At 43.7% G+C, this 18,930-nt stretch overlaps 2 protein-coding genes across 4 annotated transcripts in view; one reads left to right on the forward strand and one right to left on the reverse strand.

Annotated features, from left to right (window-relative positions):
* The first annotated feature begins 481 nt into the window (after positions 1-481).
* On the forward strand, positions 482-3,983 carry LOC114073431 (carbohydrate sulfotransferase 9-like). Its single transcript, XM_027911193.1, has 2 exons — positions 482-641; positions 2,122-3,983. Exons 1-2 carry the CDS (start codon positions 545-547, stop codon positions 2,928-2,930), a joined length of 906 nt encoding a protein of 301 aa, XP_027766994.1. The 5' UTR covers positions 482-544; the 3' UTR covers positions 2,931-3,983.
* Positions 3,984-4,121: 138 nt separating this feature from the next.
* The window catches only part of XDH (xanthine dehydrogenase), a 54,187-nt gene continuing 39,378 nt past the window's right edge, over positions 4,122-18,930 (reverse strand). For all 3 annotated transcript variants that reach the window (XM_027911183.1, XM_027911177.1, XM_027911169.1), the window contains 12 exons: positions 18,034-18,225; positions 17,396-17,541; positions 16,725-16,806; positions 16,066-16,161; positions 15,237-15,365; positions 14,132-14,206; positions 13,216-13,268; positions 12,087-12,201; positions 11,379-11,444; positions 9,474-9,662; positions 8,231-8,398; positions 4,122-7,476 (listed from right to left, as the gene is read on the reverse strand). In XM_027911183.1, coding sequence (XP_027766984.1) covers positions 7,426-7,476; positions 8,231-8,398; positions 9,474-9,662; positions 11,379-11,444; positions 12,087-12,201; positions 13,216-13,268; positions 14,132-14,206; positions 15,237-15,365; positions 16,066-16,161; positions 16,725-16,806; positions 17,396-17,541; positions 18,034-18,225 — 1,362 coding nt within the window. In that variant the 3' untranslated portion in view covers positions 4,122-7,425. The remainder of the gene's footprint in view (positions 7,477-8,230; positions 8,399-9,473; positions 9,663-11,378; positions 11,445-12,086; positions 12,202-13,215; positions 13,269-14,131; positions 14,207-15,236; positions 15,366-16,065; positions 16,162-16,724; positions 16,807-17,395; positions 17,542-18,033; positions 18,226-18,930) is intronic.

Genomic DNA, 18,930 nt, shown 5'->3' on the forward strand with positions numbered 1-18,930 from the left:
GTGCCCTGTCACATCACTTCCCGTCACAGTTTCTACCTTAAAAGTCCCCCCAGCACCACAGAGGCAAGATCCATGACCCAGTGTTTGCTCAGCCCCAGTCGCAGGACACGCTGCTCCACACAGCAGCATTCCTGAGTAACACCTCACTGAGTGCCAAAGCCAGCAGAGAACAAGGTGGATCAGGGGACCTGGGACATCTTGCCCCACCTGGCTCTGCAGGACTCTGCACAGAACTCGGGATCCAGGGCTCGTTTCTCACAGGGATCGCTGTCATCCGGCATAGCCAAGTGCTGAGGGTGGCACAAACATTAAATAAACAGACAGATTTTGCTCAAAAGCTCATGTTGTAAACATAGGTCAGGAGGCACCTTTTGTGCCTTGGGCCATTTCCCTGCCCCAAGCCAAGCTGCTGCCAAACAGTACTTTAACCCAGCTCTGGGTGTGTTTAAACAAACACAGGAGGTTCCCCAACACCCTTCCTTCGGGTCCCCACCTGCTCACTAGCACAGTGTCCAACACCCAGTGCTACCACAGCACCCCAGAAATGCGTTTCCTTCCACGCCTTGTCGTCTCAGCTGCCCTGGCCATTGCTGCCTTCCTGAGCTGGAGGCTGCTTCGGACCCTATCTGGTGGCCAAGGAGGTAAGGCCTGGGACACATGTGGGTTCTGCATGTCTGGCAGCATTTCTGTGCCATGGGGGAAATAACCTGGAGCTTCTTTTGGAGGTTCTTGGCGGGCAAACGCTTACAGGACAGAAAACACAGTTTGCACAGTGTTTGTGGAGAAAGCACTTACTGTGGAGCCCTGCAGCTTTATGCCCTTAGTGGGGCCATTGATCTCAGGTGTGGGGGGGAAAACAGGTGGAGGTAACTACCAAAACCTTTGCTGGGAAGGGCAATATGCTTTTGGGAAGGCAGGAAGGAGCAGGAGGAGGGACTTTGGAGACTATTGCATTTCATGCCTAAAAAATGCATCCCTCTCCTTCAGTCCCCATCATTCTAGGGCAAAGTCATTACTAGATTTTGCAGGCATTGTCATTCCAGGGCTGGACAAGTCAAAGAGCAGCCCAGGATAGCTGCAGACACCAGCTGTGTTTCTTCCTGTGCTTCTGATGTCCTTTGCCTAGTTTTAACTGTGCTCTTCTTCCCTGTACAACAGCCTTCCCAGATCAGTGGGAAATATTTAACTTCCCAAGGACCTGGGAGAAATCATCAAACTAACTGTCTCCCCAGGGCTGCCAAATGCCTGCACTGAGCAGATGAGGCAGATGTGCTGCTGCTAAAAAAAATAAAGTAACAAGGCAGTCATTAATCTCTCCCGCATTCTAACCCACTATGGCCTCTTCACATCAAAAATAAGAAGATAAAAGGAAAGAACAAAGCCGAAATCTGAGAAATTAAACTGGCTCTCATAAAGTCTTTGTATTTGCTTTTGCCTTTTATATTTGCTTTGTTGTTGTCTCACTTCTATTTGCCTTTTGCTTTTTATTTGCCTTTGCCTTTTTATCTACAAGAGAAAAATTTACATATGGAAGTGATGCAAGAAGTTACGTCATTTGAATCCCTAAATCACCTCAAGCCACTAAGAATCATCCCTTGCTTTCACATATATTTGGTAGCTGATGTTAACATATTAACAGGCACAAAAGAGTTTGCAGGACATTGTGTATTTGTTGCTACAAACCAATTTACTACTCCTCAGTCTCTCAGAATATTTCAGAATATTTCAGAATATTTCTGACTCTGGTAAACTCACCTCAGTTATGCTCATTTGAAAGCAAGGACAAAGAAGGAAAATTATGATTTAGTGGAGAATGGGCCCTTGACACCAAGTTATGGTCAAGATTAGTCCTCAGACATGGCAATCTGGGGAAAGTGGGGTCTGGGTGTCTGTAATTTCACACATTCATGGAGACAGAAACCCATTTCCCGGAAGAGCCAAGCTCTTTGCCAGGGTCTCCCCTCCCCCAGCCATCTTCTTTGCTTGTTATACATCTTTTCCATAGTGTAATAACTGGAAAAGATCATGCCACAGCATCCTGTGCTGGGGAGGGGGGGCTGACTCAGGGTAGAGGTCCTATATGAGCTTTCCTCACCCCCATCTTCACCTGATGTTTCCCAGGTGACCTGGCCTCCGAGGCAGAGGAGGGCTTCACTTTGACACTGGACACCTTCCTTCACGTTCAGCAGCTCAGGAAGAAGAGACTCAGAGCTTTCTGCAACCGACCACACAAAGTCACCACACTGCCGAGGAGCCAGCAGGAGAGAGCTTACCTGCTCTCGAGTCTGAGGGTAAGCACCAAGCTGGACTTCCTCTACTGCCAAGTGCCATCAGTGGGAATGGAGGAATGGCAGCAGTTTTTGGAGAAGCTAGAAAAGAAAAACGTGACTCTCCCAGTGCCACTTCCCTACCACTGGCGTCACACTAAGGAGACGCAGCTGAGCAAGTTCAACCAGACAGAGATAGAGACCATGTTAGGGTCTTACACCAAAGTGCTCTTTGTCAGGGACCCTTTCCACAGGCTGATTGCCACATTCCTGCAAGGCATGGGCATCAACCCATCCTTTAGCAGCTTTGTTGAGGATGTTTTAGGCAGTGGAATACGCAACGCCAGTGTGGCTTGGAAACCACTCGTCAGCCTCTGCCTGCCCTGTTTTGTCCAGTACGACTACGTGGTGATGTTTGGCTTCCACAGACAGGAGCTGGGCCACCTGCTACGGCGGGCTGGGCTCTCTGTGGACAGCCTCCTCCCCAAGTTCACCGACACCCAAGTGCTATGGACCTACAGGTGGCTATCAGAGCAGATGTTCAGTGAGTTGTCTGCCCAACAGAAGAAGAAACTGTCTCACTTCTACCGCTGGGACCTTTCTGCTTTCCCATTTTCTAGCAGTTATCTGTCAGACCGCCCCAGCACTCCAGAGACCTGGTAGAAATAGCCCATCTGGAGGGACTGCTTCAGAGAGTGTTAGTCCAAAAGCAAACACTTCAAGATACTGACAGGTCTTTGCTTCACAGCTGCCTGCAGCAGAGTTGTCCATGTCACAGCTCCAAAAGGTACGTCAGAGAGCTGAGACAGGCCACTGCCAGGGAAGGGATATGAAGGCTCTTCACGTGGTTGAATTGTATTTAACATAACAAGAGCAGGCAGTAGGGAAACTTGTGGCACTAGGTTTGGAAAACTGCATGAACTGAACAGTGCAGCAGCTCTCAGCAAACCTAGCATCTTGGGTTAGGGTGGGTCAGACTTGCTGCAAACCACAGCGGCAGCACACATACTCTCCCTGCACTGACATTTTGTATCCTGGGCTCCCTTTTGGGCCAAGAGATTTGACAGTGGCTCCTTTGTGATAAATCTCCCCACGCAGATACAAGAAGCGCTTTCAAAGGAGCACCACACTTGGAGTCTCCCTCTCCCTACTCTGCCTAAGTAGGTGAGATAATGACACAGGGCGGTACTCCTTCCTGGAGAACAACTGATGATGTTCCCAATCTTTTCATGCTCACAGAAGGTCATGCCTGGCCCATCATTTAGTCCTATCTGTTCTGTGTGAACTGTTCATGTTTTACTATGTCACATCTCCTATGTGTTTAGGCTCAAGAGGGCTTTGAGGATGGCACATGATGCTTGCTCCATTCACAAGTTTTGAGTTTGGCTCCCCATGTTACAGGGCAGACTCAAATGGGCCAAGGCTGACACTGAGACAAGAATAGTTCAGTCTGGCCCAGGTACCAGCCAGACCATGCAGAAAAAAAACCCTTTGCCTTGTCTCAGCTGCTGATGGGCCCTATGGAGGTGGCTAGAAGCATCAGGATGCATCACTGTGCTGCTGTGGAAAACACAATGGGGCTACTGTAAGCTCCTGCTGGCAGAGAAGCACAAGGACTGACTCTGCCTTCGTTTGGACTTGGCTGCCAGCGTGGCCGGATGGAGGCCCGGGCTCTCCAGCTGGCTCATCTGCTTCATCTGGCTGAGCAGCCTGGAGCAGCCACCCACCCTCTCCCAGCCTTGGTCACTGAGCTGATCTGACTCACAGCCTCTAGGAAGGGTCCATGTTTGCCAAACACCAAGGATGAGCTGAAGTTGTCCAGCTTTCAAAACATGGCAGACTTTTACCATAGCATACTAGTCTCCAGAATATATAGCAGCTTTATTTTGCATTGTTGTGACATTCACAGAGAATTCCTCATACATTCATGTAACAAGGACACCAATTTGGCAATGCACATTAAAGAATGATAATGAAAACTGTTGATTAGAACTGACCTAAAACAGTTACAAAAAACTTGCTCCCCCTCTCACGCTGAGGGGGACACAATTAATATCACTAAGACATCAGATCAGCAGGCCTCCTTTCATCCTCCCACAAAATCTCCAGCTACAGCAATTACATCTTAAGTGCCACTACTGTACGCAATATTTTACAGTCTAGCAAGATGGCATAGTCCCTCTTCTGAGGATACAGTTCTGGGAAGGAGAGAAGCAGCAAATTTCCAATTATAGGTAATTAAACTAGAGTCTTGCATCCATGCTGTATTTCACTGGAAAGTACTAGAAAAGGAACATTTTTCTCTTCATAAGTAGCTTTCCCTTCAGCGACTACGAGCTGAAATCCCACGCAGCGAGACATGTGTGAAGAGATGCGACACAGCACCCGGCAGAGGACAGGGCTGTGCGCTCACAGCAGGAGAGCTGCTCTCCAGCAGCTTTGTAGTGCAGAGCACACCTCAGTTTCAGGATCCTATAGCAGTACCTTCTGTTCCTGCCAGCCCTCTACAGCACATCCCAGTCCTTTCCTAAGTTCCAGAGGAAAAGCAATGTATGAAATGTTAAGACATTTAGAGGTGACATGAAAATCTCAGCATCATGTTCCTTAGAGTCCCTGTCTCACCCACAGCTCAACCAGGTACTACAATGATCTCTCTGTAAATTCCTATTAGCATCCAAGCTTTCCTTTTCCCTACATCCTCAAAACCAGTTTCTGTAATTACTTTGCAACCCTGATTTTATACCATTGCCCTCCCCAGGTGTTTGATATAAATTACATTCAACTCCAGTGCACCCCAAAATGAAGGAATTTTCTCTCTCCATCAGATAGTTGCAGGGCAAGGGTAACAAAAGGGCCCTGAACTGGGGTGGCCTTGAGGGTATGGACTGGTGCCTGGGAAAGAGTGGCTCACTGATGCAGCAGGAAAAACGGCTCTGCACTCCGAGATCTGCACTGAACAGCCTGCTCTGACCACTGCCTGTACGTAGAACTTGGCAAATACAACTGCAATTAACTCACAAAGCAAACAGCAAAAGAGATACATCTAATTTAAAAAAAAGTTTACCTGACCAGGCAGTCACTGTGACTATGTGAGACACCGCAACCCCTTTTTGAAATGACGAAAAAAGTGCTTCCAGAACCACAGGGGACAAAGAGCACTTACTCATCCTGCTAGTGACATCCTGACATGCCCCAGGGCCCCCAAAGGCAGCAGGCCTCTCGTGAACCCTGGCAGCTTTCCCCTGAGGTGACACTTGAAGCTCCTCGATATCACACTGTCTGTGTCTGCATTAACACACATTACCTTCCCTTCGTATTTATCGTCAGCCTGGTCTGCATGAGCATGTCCAGCGACCCCATGAGGTGGGTGTCCCAGGAACAGTGCTGATACCAATATACCTTACAGACTTTGTATTTTGTATCCCTACGTGGACATCCAAGAATGTGGATACACAGGCTCCAATAGCTGTTACTGAAAACAAATTATCATATTTTCTTCCCTAAGAGTTTTTTTTCATATTGCCAGCTTTCAGGAGAAAGCAAAAACATGTTCTTACCCAGTACCTCAGAGCTTAAGAAACACCAATATTGTATTTCAATTAATAAAACAATTACATAGCAATCCCAACAGGCACAAAATACTTTCTGCAGCTCACATATACAAATTCCCTTCTTCTAGATGGTAGAACCATAGTATTTTAAGCTGAGAAACAAATCTACACATTTTCAAGCAATATACCCCGGAGTGCTTAAAAAAAATATTTCACACTGAGCATATTTCATCCAGTCCTAAGACAGAGGCCAATTTTAGGTAGTTTGCACATGAGCAAAATTTTCTATAAGGCAGTGGAGTTACATCCTCTTGCACCGTATTTTTTTTGATGGCCCTAGGAGTGCAAAAATAGGAAAAGGACATTTTCATAAAGCTGTGGGCCAGAGAAACATAAAAGTTTGCAAATGATGAGCAGGTACAGTACATGGCTGACATCATCTAGGGATAACATGATGCTACAGTGTTTGACAGTGACAAAACCTGCCAAGAGGGATGCCCACCATTAAATCCAACGCAAAAAATTTATTCAACCCATATGACACCAGGTCATCACATAGTCAGCACATTTTTCAGACAAGCAGTCCCTGTAGCAAAACATACCCATTCTCTTACATTCAGCAAAACTAAGAGTTCTCTTGAAAAGAAGGCAAGGCCATAGCATGACAGCAAGGGGTTGACCCTAGAGGGCACCCAGAGTCAGCTAATCTCCAGTTGTGTCTATTTTCTTTCTTGCTTAGGCTGGTATAAATTGCCTTGGTAACAATGATGAGTAACTTTCTCTGTTACTCCAAGGTTGCTGATGTCCTTTCCTATTTAAAATACGGGGAAAGATGTGGAGGTGTGGGACAGGAAAAGGCCGTGTCAAACAAAACAGCATCTTGATGGAAGTCCTCTTGGTATATCTAGTTTTTATCTTTAATCAGAGAAGACAAGGTAGCAGTTGAACCAAGATCTCATTAAAGCCCTGGTGCAGACAAAGCAATAGTCATTTAACTTGGGATTAATCAGTTATTGGTCACATTTTAGCGTTTTCCTATGAAACACATTTGTTACACAGGTAAGACCATCTTTGTTAGCTAACATCAAAAGTCCTCCTCATCTTCCTCTAGGATATATCTGGCTTTGTGTGCAGAGGGGACACAGCAGGGTCCAGCCCTCAGTGCCTCCTAGGCCTTCCCCCATCTCAGTGAGAGGACTGTACGCCTGGGCTCAGCACAATTAAGTCCTTCTTGGCATAGCATGACTAGGTGGTCCATCTTTCCCCATAGTAGGAAAAAAAAGAAACAACCACCCTGCCATTTCACACTGGCTGGTAATAAGCATCATTGCAGTAATTTTATATGAAATCTGTAAGATTTTTCAATTATGCCTGGATAACATCACCTTCCACTTACTCTTCATTTGAATTTACATTGCAGCTATAATTTGGCAGCAATTCCTTCTCCTAGAGAAAACAGTGATTGGACAATTAAATGTGAAAGCTCCATGAATCACTGGGTGAGCCACATGAACACAGGTATTTTTTTCTCCATTATAGTCCTACTGCCTTGTGGTTCCTCTGGTGTAAGCTCAGTGTCAGCACAGTTTGCTCCTCAGACTTTCCCTTTACACGCGCACAGACCATGGTTTAAAGGTCCCTGGCTCAGCAGAAGGGCACTGTAAAGACAAAGAAAATAACTGAGTTAGTAACAAATGCGGATCCTGGCCAGGATTTGGCGTGTTCTTTTTGAGGTGGGTGACTTTGTGTTGGTGAAGATATTAGCTCCTATCCCAGTCTTTCAAAACACAGAGATGTCTGTCTCATGGCACTTCTGCTAGAGGCTGTGCCTGGCTCTAGCTGAAGGTCTAATGGTCAGCTCCTACAGAGCCCTGTGAGAACACTGTGACTGAGAAGCCCATGAAGAGACAGTGACAGGGTTAACTTGTGAACTCCTTCAGATCAAGTTCACAGCCCCTAGGGAGACTTCTGTGGCCATGACATTCAGGAGAAGGGAGTATTTTCAGTAACACTTCCCTCTCCCTCCCTCCCCGAAAGACACCCCTGGATCACAGAGCGGCCCTAACCATGTCAGTGGAGAGGGATGATAGTCAGCAGCATCAGGACAAGCAGTCAGTGCTTTGCTCTACAGACAACACTTGGAGGATAGAGGGATGGACTGCAACTCCAATGGCAGTGTGCAGCAGCCCTTCCTGCAATGGGAGCCCAGCAATGCTGCTCTGTGGATTTGTCTCTCAGTTGGAGGCACGTTAAATGAAGGATAACAACCATGAAGTAAAACCCATCTGCTTAAGCAGGGATACGGCCTCCCCATCCTGCCCTCATCCTGGCCTTGGGCCACTGTGGCTACCACACACACTCCTTGTGGGGTAGGCTGGCTAGGGAGCAAACTGTGGAACCAGAGGCTGTTACCATTTTGGTGAAGATGTCCACGCAAGCATTGCGGATCCTCTCTGGGGTGGCAGGGCTGTCCAGCCTGAATGGCTCAGTCAGGCCGGAGTCCTTCCTCGCTGCGTAGATGGCATCTTTAATGGCATAAAACACCGAGGCAGACAGGAACAGGGGTGGTTCTCCCACAGCCTAGAAGACCATAAGCAAGAGTGAGACTTGCTTCCCAGATGTGAACCTCAGTCCACCAGATGTGTTCAGTGAGGAAACATGAAGCTAAAACAGCCTCCAGTCTGTCAGGTGGGATCAGTGAGGAAAGACTGAGCTAAAACAATCCCCAGTCCATTTAAAGAAGAAATAGTAGGAAAAGACAAGGTTTCTAACACAGCAAGGCTGTTACAAAGGAAAAAGGGACTAATCCATTCTCACAACAATTTGGGTGGTACTAAAAATGCAGCACAGGGAATTCAGATAAGGCAGTGGTGAACTATCTGGGCAGAGAGCATGACACTCCACCACTGGAGGTCTTTGAAAGCTGGCAGGAATGCCTCCCTCAGGTATTACACAAGTATCATCTAGTACTGAGGTCCCTGCCAACCCTTTTTTTCTTAGTTCTGTCATCGGCACTAATCACCCAAAAAGTTCTCCTCGTTGATGAGATGTCTTTGTGGATGAAGAGGAAATGGGAAACTGAAAGGAGGCAGGCCAGGCATATATAGATAAGGATGCAGGGTGGCCCCTCTCTGGGTGGCTCTGTTAAGTAAAGCACTTGGTGCTGTTTATCCAGCCTTGCTCTGTGCAGCCCTCACTGACTACAGTGCAAACAGCTGAAGGACATGTGGATTAATCATGGACCTTGAAGGGTGACATGAGCACTGCGAAACAGTGAAGAAAGCAAAACATGAAAACTCAGACACAAGACCTTGCTATATGAGATCTGGGGAAATTACACTGCTGGAAACATCCAGAGTGATGGCTCTGGTGCCAGGGAGAGGCAACCAGGGAGCTGACATGCAGGGGGAGGCTGGCAGCCTCTGATACAGCAAAACTGGCTCAGCAAAACCACTTCAGTTCTGTCTAACAATCAGGGCAGCAGTGTGCTCTAGTTCTTCCTAACTATAGGTAAGAAACAGGAAAACATCCTGACCTCAGAATAAAGACAGCATAACAAGATGAACTGTTTAGACACATAGAATGATTACTTTATCACACCTCAGCTTCACAGAATTATGGAGTAGTAAGATGCCTGCAGATCTCGCCGGCGTACCTTGGATGAGTAAACTGCTTTGCTATTTGGGCAGTCACGGAGAAGAGACACGTAGAATTCTGTTGGGATGTCCCCAAATGCTGGGATTTTGTACATCCCAGGCCCTCGAGTGTACAAGTTTCCTTCAGGAGAGTAGCGCAGCTCCTCCATGGTGAAGAGCCCAAGGCCTTGGACAAACGCTCCTTCTATCTACAAACACATCCAAACAAGGTTACATTTTTTCTTGCTGTTGTTGTTCCCTGTGCAAGAACAAACAGTGATGACATATCCCCCATAGTTTTGTACCCTCCGCTTCTGACTAATATCCCTCTTTTCATCTCTAAACCCTTGTTCCTTTTGCTAAGTACAGCTCGGCACCTTTGCACAATTCCCGTGTTCCCACACAGATGTGGCTGCATTACCCTGGCAGGTGAAGCAATTTCCAAATACACACAAACAGATTTTCTGTAAATGCAGGACAGGAATTTTTTGATGAAGCAAGGAGAAAAAAAAAAATCAATGCTAAAATATTGATCCCTTCCCAGGTAGATTAACACTGAGTTGTAATGGCTGATAATTCAAAGAACAACTAGACTTAAAAGGACTAAAGATGAAATATCTGAAGACAAACTATTTTATGCTTTCTATTTCAGTATAAATACTTTCCTAAGTACTGTATATTCTCAAGTCACCAGAACAGGGACCTGCAAAATCACCCCCATATACATTCAAGTACTAAAGACTTCCTTGCATATTTCTTTTACTATAAATTTTAGGAGAAAAAAAAAATTAAAAATTAAGAAATGAAGGGGAATGGCTATGAGAGGAGGATGTGCTTCAACAACCCAGCATGAAGCAGCTCTATTCTCTGTGCCCACTGAGATATCTGACAGTCAGACCAGTCTAAACATTTGGCACAAGCATTCATTAGCCCATCTGTGTGTACTGTGTTCCTGCTCTCACGCAACATTCCTTCTCTCCTGTGCCCACAGATCCTCTGCAGCAACTCATGGAAGGACACAGGAATCTGAGACCTCTTTGACAGGCTCCACTTAGCCCAGCTTTTTATTCCCAGACTCAAACTGACAGACTGCAAAGACAGAAAGCCCCATTTCCTCTTGGCCACTTCCAAAATAAGTCTCTTTCAGAAAAAAACGTTGCTTTCAAAGAAGTTTCATTTTAGGTATAGCAGAGTCTGCAAATCATGTTTTCCTGTAAACCCCAAATCCTGCAGCAGTTTCCCTGAAGTTACACCATATCAACATCTAGAGTTAACAAGGGACATAAGATGGCTAGATAAGTCTGTGCAAATGCCTAATGATTCATCTCTTGGTCTATCAAACAACACTGTGTTTATTACCTTTATTTGCTGAGATATAGTGGGATTATTACTCCACAAAATATTGAAGTAAGCTTGTCCCTCACCAAAGAATTTGCAAACTAAGTGACTGGTCCAACTTCCTGTCGAGAACTCTACACAGCAGTAGCCAGAGGACAGAATCTGCCACCCTAAAACTTTATTCAGAGAAGAATTTTCACTGAATTAAATGGGACTTCATACTGACAGATAGGAGTATAAAAATCAGGTGTAAGACTTAGTCTCACATGCCACAGTGTAAAAACTGATTCAACTACGGTTGAATAAGCTGGGATGAGGTCATTCAACCACATCAGTATTCATTTCTAAGGCAAGGCAGATGCTGAAAAACATCAGTGTGGTGGCAACTAGACAATATCCTATAGCATTAATATTCAAGGGAAAAAAAACCCCAAACCTCTGACAGAGTATTTCCCTACATAATTCTATACCAAATTTAAAAGGCTGTGTTTGCAAAGGCAAAACCTGGAGAGGGATAATAAATAGAAAAGCCTAAGAGTAGTGTGATTGCTTTAACATGATGGAAATAGCAACACTATTTCACTTACCTGTCCTATGTCTATGGCTGGGTTCAGACTGGTACCAACATCCATAACAATGTCTGTGCGAATGTTCTGAAGAACAGAAATTAAGGATAAATCAGCACAGTTCATTGAAACTGGTACACCGTGGTCTTGTGTGAGGAGGATTAATGTATCCAAACATTATCCCACACCTGGAGAGTGTTCATAAATCTATTTCAGCTGAACTCTTCATACTGACTTTTAATCTGAGTTCAGCCCAAAAGTAAATCAAAGGATTCACTGCACTTTTCCCCAGAGATCCAATGGGCCCAATTTATATTAGTTCCAAGCTGCTGCTATCACTGGTCTGTACCTGAGCATAACCAACTAGGTCAGATTTTGACAATTTTTTTTCTTTCTTTCTTTCTTTCTAAACGTCTTCAGTGCCATTTTTAATGATTAACTCATTTCAGTACGTTTCTGTTCATTTGTGCTGCTATCTCTTACTTAAACAAATCCAATAACTTTTGCAATCATTCATTAAGCCTTCTAAAATCCCTGCAGGGTAGATAATTATTGTTTTATTATACTTTACAGATTGTTGCACTGTGGAACAGAGAGGAGTTAAGAAATTTACCGAAGGTCACATCAGACCAATGACAGAGCCAGGAACTGGTTGACACCCAGTATTTGCTCTAACTCCTCGTGATTTCCTTCACCAAAACAGAGCTATTTCACTGCTGATCCCCTTACCTTGTGGTCACCTGTCAGGCAATCTATCTCAACCTCAGAGCAAGCAACGCCGTAACTGAAGTAGGAGAACGGTTTCCCTTCATTCTTTTCAAAGTCGTAGCCAACGTCAGGAATTCTTGATACAAAGAGAAACAAAACCACATTTCATTCAATGAACAAAACAAATACAACCACATCGCAACTTATCAAAATCCTTATTCACTTTTGTTTCACTCCTTGCAGCAAGCCCATGCAGAAATGAAATGTGTAAACAACTATAAATAGAAACCTGCTAAAGCTGCTTTGTATTCCAAAACCTGATCAAAACTATCAAACTATTTGAGCCATCTTTATTTTCCCGTGAATCTTGGGGTTTTTGATGGCTATTATAAACACATTCTCACCAATGCTGTAGCAAAACCTTTGCTTTCAGTGCAGAGTTGAACATTTCTTAAAGGTCATTAAGAGCATAAAAAAGCTGAACCAGAAACTGGATTAGACTAAGTAATTATTTTAAGCACAGTTCATGGCAAACTTAGACTTTATCTGAAAACTGGTTTATTAAAATACTGACAAGTCACTTGATTAAGAGAAAAAACACATTTCAGAGATGCAACAGAAATGAGCTCATAGTGTATTTTAGTCCTAAATATGTTCTTCTCAAAACTATGTTTAGTTATTTTTGTCAACCCCTCTGCTTTAAAGGTGATGGATCTCTGTTTTTTTCCAGCAGTAAAGCTGACTAAGAGAAGTCCCTCATTTCAGAACTGCATAGGAACCAATAAGAGTTTGAAGAAGGAGAATGAAATTGGAAACACTGGTATCTGCTCATTCCACAAAAATCAGGATACCACTCCAGCCAACTATCCTCAAGTAAAACCCTTCCCCCCTTCTTATCCTGTATGGCAGTTCTAGTGCAACACTAAGTCACAAGGCAGACACAGGGCAGAGCCCCAGGCAAAGCTTTGATTTCTCCCCAGCCAGGAGAATGTCAACCTCAGCTTAATATTTCTAGGTAGGACAGGGAATGCAACCCTAAGTTAGAGCAGCAACAGGGGAAGAGGGGCTGTAAATCCTCCCAGAATTCCCCTGGATGCAATCCATGCAATTGGGTAAGAGCTGTGCCTCTGCAGTGTGAATTTTCACTCACCTGTAAAACCCTGTGGCCGACAGGCTAATACAGCTCTCGTAGGCAGCTATAATCTGGCAAAGTGAAAAACAGTTTGAAAACAGTAATTGTACAACCAGTCCCTGCAAAACAGCTGCCCAAAAACATTTCCAGGAGACCTCAAGTAGAAGGTGTCCAGTGACAGACAACTGTCACGCTACTCAACACCAGCACTGCCAAGAAAAACATCGTGATTGCAGCTGCTTCCTCAAACAGCCCTGTCAGCAGCTACCAAGGGCAGAACTTGACCAGTGAGAGAGGATAAGACTTGCTTTTGCTTGTTCAGCTCTCACTTACAGGTTAAACCTTTAGCCTCAGAGACAAAAGGTTGAATTGACAGGTCACCTTGACTTCAGTGAGGCTAAGGGAAATTCTATCCTGACTTCCAAATCCCAAAGTCAAAACTCTTCTGATGAAGAGCAGAGCTTAGATCTGAAAACAGCCCAAGAGCATTACAGCCCACCAATCTCTTCTCATTGAGGGTACAGAGATTTGCATCCAAGGAGCACTACAGGGGGTGAATGGCAGCTCAACAAAGAGTCATCTTTGACACAGAATCTCTTCATTAAAAATCAGGTTTCCTTCTGTCCAAGACTATAGCCTGACTAGAAAGATATATATAACCAATCAGAACTTTTATTTGATGAAGTACATCATAGGCAGGTCCCAGAATTTGGAGAAATCTCAGTATTAAAGTCATAGCTGATGTTTTGGGAATGACCTCTGGCAAGCTTTGATTACTTGGAAACCCCTGCCAGGTTTCTGGTTAGCTGTCTTTGTTCAGGTCTATGCTAGCAAGACGCAGAAAACCTGAAGGACACACCTGCACACAGGGTTTACCAATTAAAACAATCTCTGACGATGTCCACTTGGCTCATGACAAATACAAACAGCTTACCCAGTCTTCCCAGGATCCTTTGGGATTAGACTGTTTGATTGGCTCCAGTCTTTTTAAGATAGTCTGACAGGCATTCTAGAAACAAATAGAGAATAAGTATATTAATACTTGAAAAGCCAACTTATAGTATTAAGAGCCCTATAGGAGCTTCAAAGAACCTTCTATTTAAATCAATATTGCCTTTACAACTGAGGCATATCATAAAAAGGAATAAAGTTCACTAACAGATGTCTTGCTCTAGAGGAATCAATGCTGGCTGAAAGGGATTTTGAAGGAGATGGCAGAAAAGAATACCAAATCCATCCCAGAACTTTCTTGTCCATGACACAAAATATCATAAGTCCACCCATTTATACATTAACTTTCTCTATACCAAGTGCAGGACATCTTAGCATACCTTACAAGAGAATCCTGTAACACCAAAAAAATTCTTGCCAAAATTCAACCTACTCAGACAAGCTGTGCAGAGAATAAAAACAGTCTGATCATTTTGCTTTAGAGGTTACATTTCCCCTTTTCTTTAAAAATAAGAATGACCAGTACTAAATTCCTCCATAATGGAGAAGTCACATACCAAGCAAATACATGCATTGGTAACTCCACTGTGGCAGACAGTCATAACCATGCCATTGCTACAGCAGAATGTTTGCTATGAGCATATCAACACCTAAAGGTCTTTAGTTCTGGAGCACAGGTCACAAACCAGCTGCTATTAATACATGCAGCAAAATATAGTTGTCATAGATTGGTGTATATATATATATATATATAACTACCTACCTGTATATATATATAGGTAGTTATAGGTAAGGCTGCATTAATTACTAAGAAGCTGACTGTTTCAATGGCTGCTCTGTTCTGTTTGAGCAATCTCAAACATTATGTTTTTAGAACTACCAAAGGACTGAAAGACAGTTTTGAACACCTTAAAAAAAACATATGGTCATTCATAATCTAATGTCATATCAGGTAAAAAAGTTATGGAGCATCCTTAGACCGGGATTGCCTTTGGATGGTCATTTTCCTTAAGCAACAGATAAATATACATCAACTTTTCACACTCTGGAGCTGCAGTTTGTAACTTTGAATAACTCAGCCTCCATACATGGACGGCCATTCCATTGATGTCCGCGCTGACGGATGCAGCTGTCGGGGAGGTGTTTGGGACAGTGTTTGTGCTGGTCTCACTGATGAAAATTTTGGAGGTGGGGATTCCCAGGGACCTGCTGGCAACCTGCAGAACAAAGGTAAACACTTGGTAAGCAGCGCTTCTTATACACGAACATTACCATTGATTGCTTACAATGCCAGGACCCACACTGCAACCTCTCTCTCATCATAAATTTAATTTTTCCTGAAAGCTCAGTTGGTTTGGTGACTGAGAGCTCGCCATTGTTAACATTGTTCAGTTTGCATTTCACAGACTGAATGGGTGTGAGCATTTACACTTTTGCCACGATGGCAGACATTCACTTCTGTGAGACTAAGTTCTTCTCTCCACAGTTATAAGAAACAGAGGATCAAGAGCCCATTAGATTTCCCTTTCATTTCCCTGCCAAAGCAGTGTTGCTCCCTTAGGCCTCTTTAACTAGCATATGCAGATAAATATGTTTGCAATACAAACAGGTTTTGTATAAAATATATGTAAACCTTATTTTCATGGGGTGAAAGGAAATTGCCAGAGAAGCTACACTGTAAGCATAACCTGCATTATGTACCTAATAAGAGTTAAGATGGTGAAGAATCCAACTCTCATACTCAATTGCAATAACAGTTTGGAAATCTAGCACTGCTGCTGAAACAATGAAGAGGAATTAGTTATGATTTGTTACCCTATGCATGCACACAGAGGAGGTGTCAAGATGCCTGAGGCAATAGGGTCTAGGGAGAACATAATTTTCCTGAAAAGATGTCTCATTTGGTTAAGTCCAAACCTGAATCATTTTGGTGTGAAGTCCTTGACCCATCTCAGTCCCTCCATGTGTAAGTAACACAGAGCCATCTGTATACACATGGACCAGAGCTCCAGCCTATAAAATGAAATATTAATCATCATAAATTAAATAGTGAAGTATTTAGCAGACTACAGAGAGAATTCGTTCGGAACTGGGCTAAGGCTGTTCTTTGGTATAAATGAAGCCACTTGAGGTGAGTTTGGTTTAGGCTTGCCAGCTCTCCAGGAGTTCCAGTGACAGACATAACAAACCTCAGTCAATATTTTCATCTCAGAAAGCAGATGAAATAACCCAAATCTGCCCCTGTGAAACACAGATGCTCCCTTCACCTGAGCTTCCTAACACCACTGACAGTCCATCAAGTCAAGTCAAACACAGGAGTGCTTCAACTACTGAAGAAGAGGGAAGGCAGGGAAATTACCAGGATATCATGAAAACAGAGCTACATTGGGGTGTCTTTTGGACAATATAAACTGGTAATTGTTGTGTTGCACATTTTGGCTTGAGAAATGTGTGCTCTTTCTTAACTAATTTACTACTTTTCCAAGAAGCTCCAGTTCAGTACAAATGGAGGATGGCCTGGGAGAGGCAGCATAAATCCATCATCTCTAGTGAAAAGATGAATTACACTTACAGACCTGGTTCAGAAACGGGACAGTGAAACTGATGCCAAATTTGGTAGGAATGATGCACATCCCTCTCTTCTTCCAGCGATTCTGGCTGAAAGGAAAGAAAATTATTCATATGTAATGAGGTTTTTATCACAACTCAATACTGTACTTCCCTCCAAAAGCTTACTTATCAAAGTAGAATATACCTGAATGCAATATGGACTGAGTGAATCAGGAATTTGTATTAATGAATGGCTTTCTTTATGGGACACAACAAGAAGAAATTCAAACTGAAGATGCTTCCCCTATGCATTATAGAAGCAGTTGTCTGGACTATTAACTATTTGGTTGTATGTACAAGCCAACTAAAAAAACTATAGATCAGGGGAAAGTCTAAACAAACTGCCTTGATAGTCCTGTGAAAATCCTAGCTGGACTTAACAGAGCCCCCCTCCTTCGCTACATTTCCCTTACAAAATCATGTCATGCCGGGTCTGATTCCTGTCTTATTTATGCCACCAGCTCACTGATAGATGTGTCCTCCAACAGTGAGCAAGCACAAAGGAATTTCAAAAAGAGAAACTTTAGGAAGTTACTCGGCAAATATAAGGTCTGACTTCACATCACTCGAGTTGCTAAGAGAACTTCAGAAATTAGTAGGCAACAGGTGCACAACAAGACAGCTCCAGAACACCTACTTGTTGAATTCTTCGATTAGTTTCTTCCTGGCATGATAGCTAGAGCTTGACAAACATTCATCCCAGCATCTTCGTAGAGTAAATCCCTCCAGCTTCTGGTTAAAATGAGTTGTGTCTCCTTCGTTATAGAGATTGAGCTTCCGCACCTTCCCAAAGAACATACAAGGGACTTGTCAAGCTTAGTGCTTCAGGAAAGGTCTTTTTAATGGAGGAGATCAAAGGCATGTTGGTTCCTAGTTTTACTTCTCTGATTATTCTACAGAACAACAGAATTAACAGGCATATATCTACTTATAAGAAAATGGAAACTAAGACATTTTAGGCTGGGAAATTTCAGAAAGATCAGGATTTAAGCACATTGTTAGTAAGACTGAGGTATCTGCTGCTTTTGGACTTTTATTTTTTAATATCTACCCTTAAGCAGATATTACACAATTGAGGCTACCAAGGAATTTAACTAAGCAGGAGATAATCCATTCTATAATGTGTCTGTCATACAAAATAGTCTGAAATCCTTCTAAGAGCTTGGCAAAAATGAAGCAAAAGTTCTTGTGCTTAAGAATATTATGTGGCTGTGTCCAGTTCTCAGAGCTTATTCAAAGGCAGCACCACACTGAAACATGTCAATGGATCTGTACCTCCTCAGGTGGCAGGTTACACTTCCGAGCAAGGTCGCTCATCCAGCACTCAGCAATCATCATTCCTTGGGGCCCTCCAAAACCACGGAAGGCTGTGTTGGAAGGCAAGTTGGTCTTGCAAACAATGCCCACACTGCTGACATTGGGGATGTTGTAGGAGTTATCCAAATGTAACAGGGCTCTGTCCATAACCTGGGGAAAAAAAGGAATGGAGGTGACACATTTTACATGAATCAGACTGCTCACTAGCTGCCAAAACCAGACTGGAAAGCTCTGAAGCTAATTTACAACAACCAGCACTCTCTCTTGCACCCTGCAGTTCTGCAGTCAACACAGCTGGAAAAGCATTGAAGTGCAGCCAACACTGCCTCCCATGTGCAATGGAGTGTCAAGTGGTATCCTCCTGAAGGACAAGGCAGTTCTCTGTTGACACCTATGACTCTGGGACAGATTGAGCTCCAAAGTCGTTTTTTGGTCCTTGGCTGCAACTGAATGCCATTACCCATCTGGAAGAAACAGAATTTTCTTTTAATTATACTGAGTAATCTGTTATTGGAAAAGAAGTCTTTCTGATATCAACTGACTCATCAGCTGGGCTATGGCGGTAAGGGCAGCCATTTGAAATAAAGGTTTTCAATAGCTACATCTAAACAGCAAGATTTTTTCCACACTGAGAAAGGGCAGAGCTTCTTTCTGGCTTGTGTTCCCATATTTCCCTTCCAGCAGCAGCACAGAGAGGAGTTTATACACATTCCAACCTTATTTCAACATGGAGCACTTTCCAGTCCCCTGATTCAGACACAGTCAAATAGACAATTCACATAGATGTACTCTCCACCAAGCCCTCAGCTTATGCAAGGACTGTTATTCTGCTCTGCACAGCAACAGCCACATCGA

This window comes from Empidonax traillii, unplaced genomic scaffold (genome assembly GCF_003031625.1).
Source record: "Empidonax traillii isolate 1590-97213 ecotype Southwest subspecies unplaced genomic scaffold, ASM303162v1 scaffold31:size1920502, whole genome shotgun sequence".
NCBI lineage: Eukaryota > Metazoa > Chordata > Aves > Passeriformes > Tyrannidae > Empidonax > Empidonax traillii.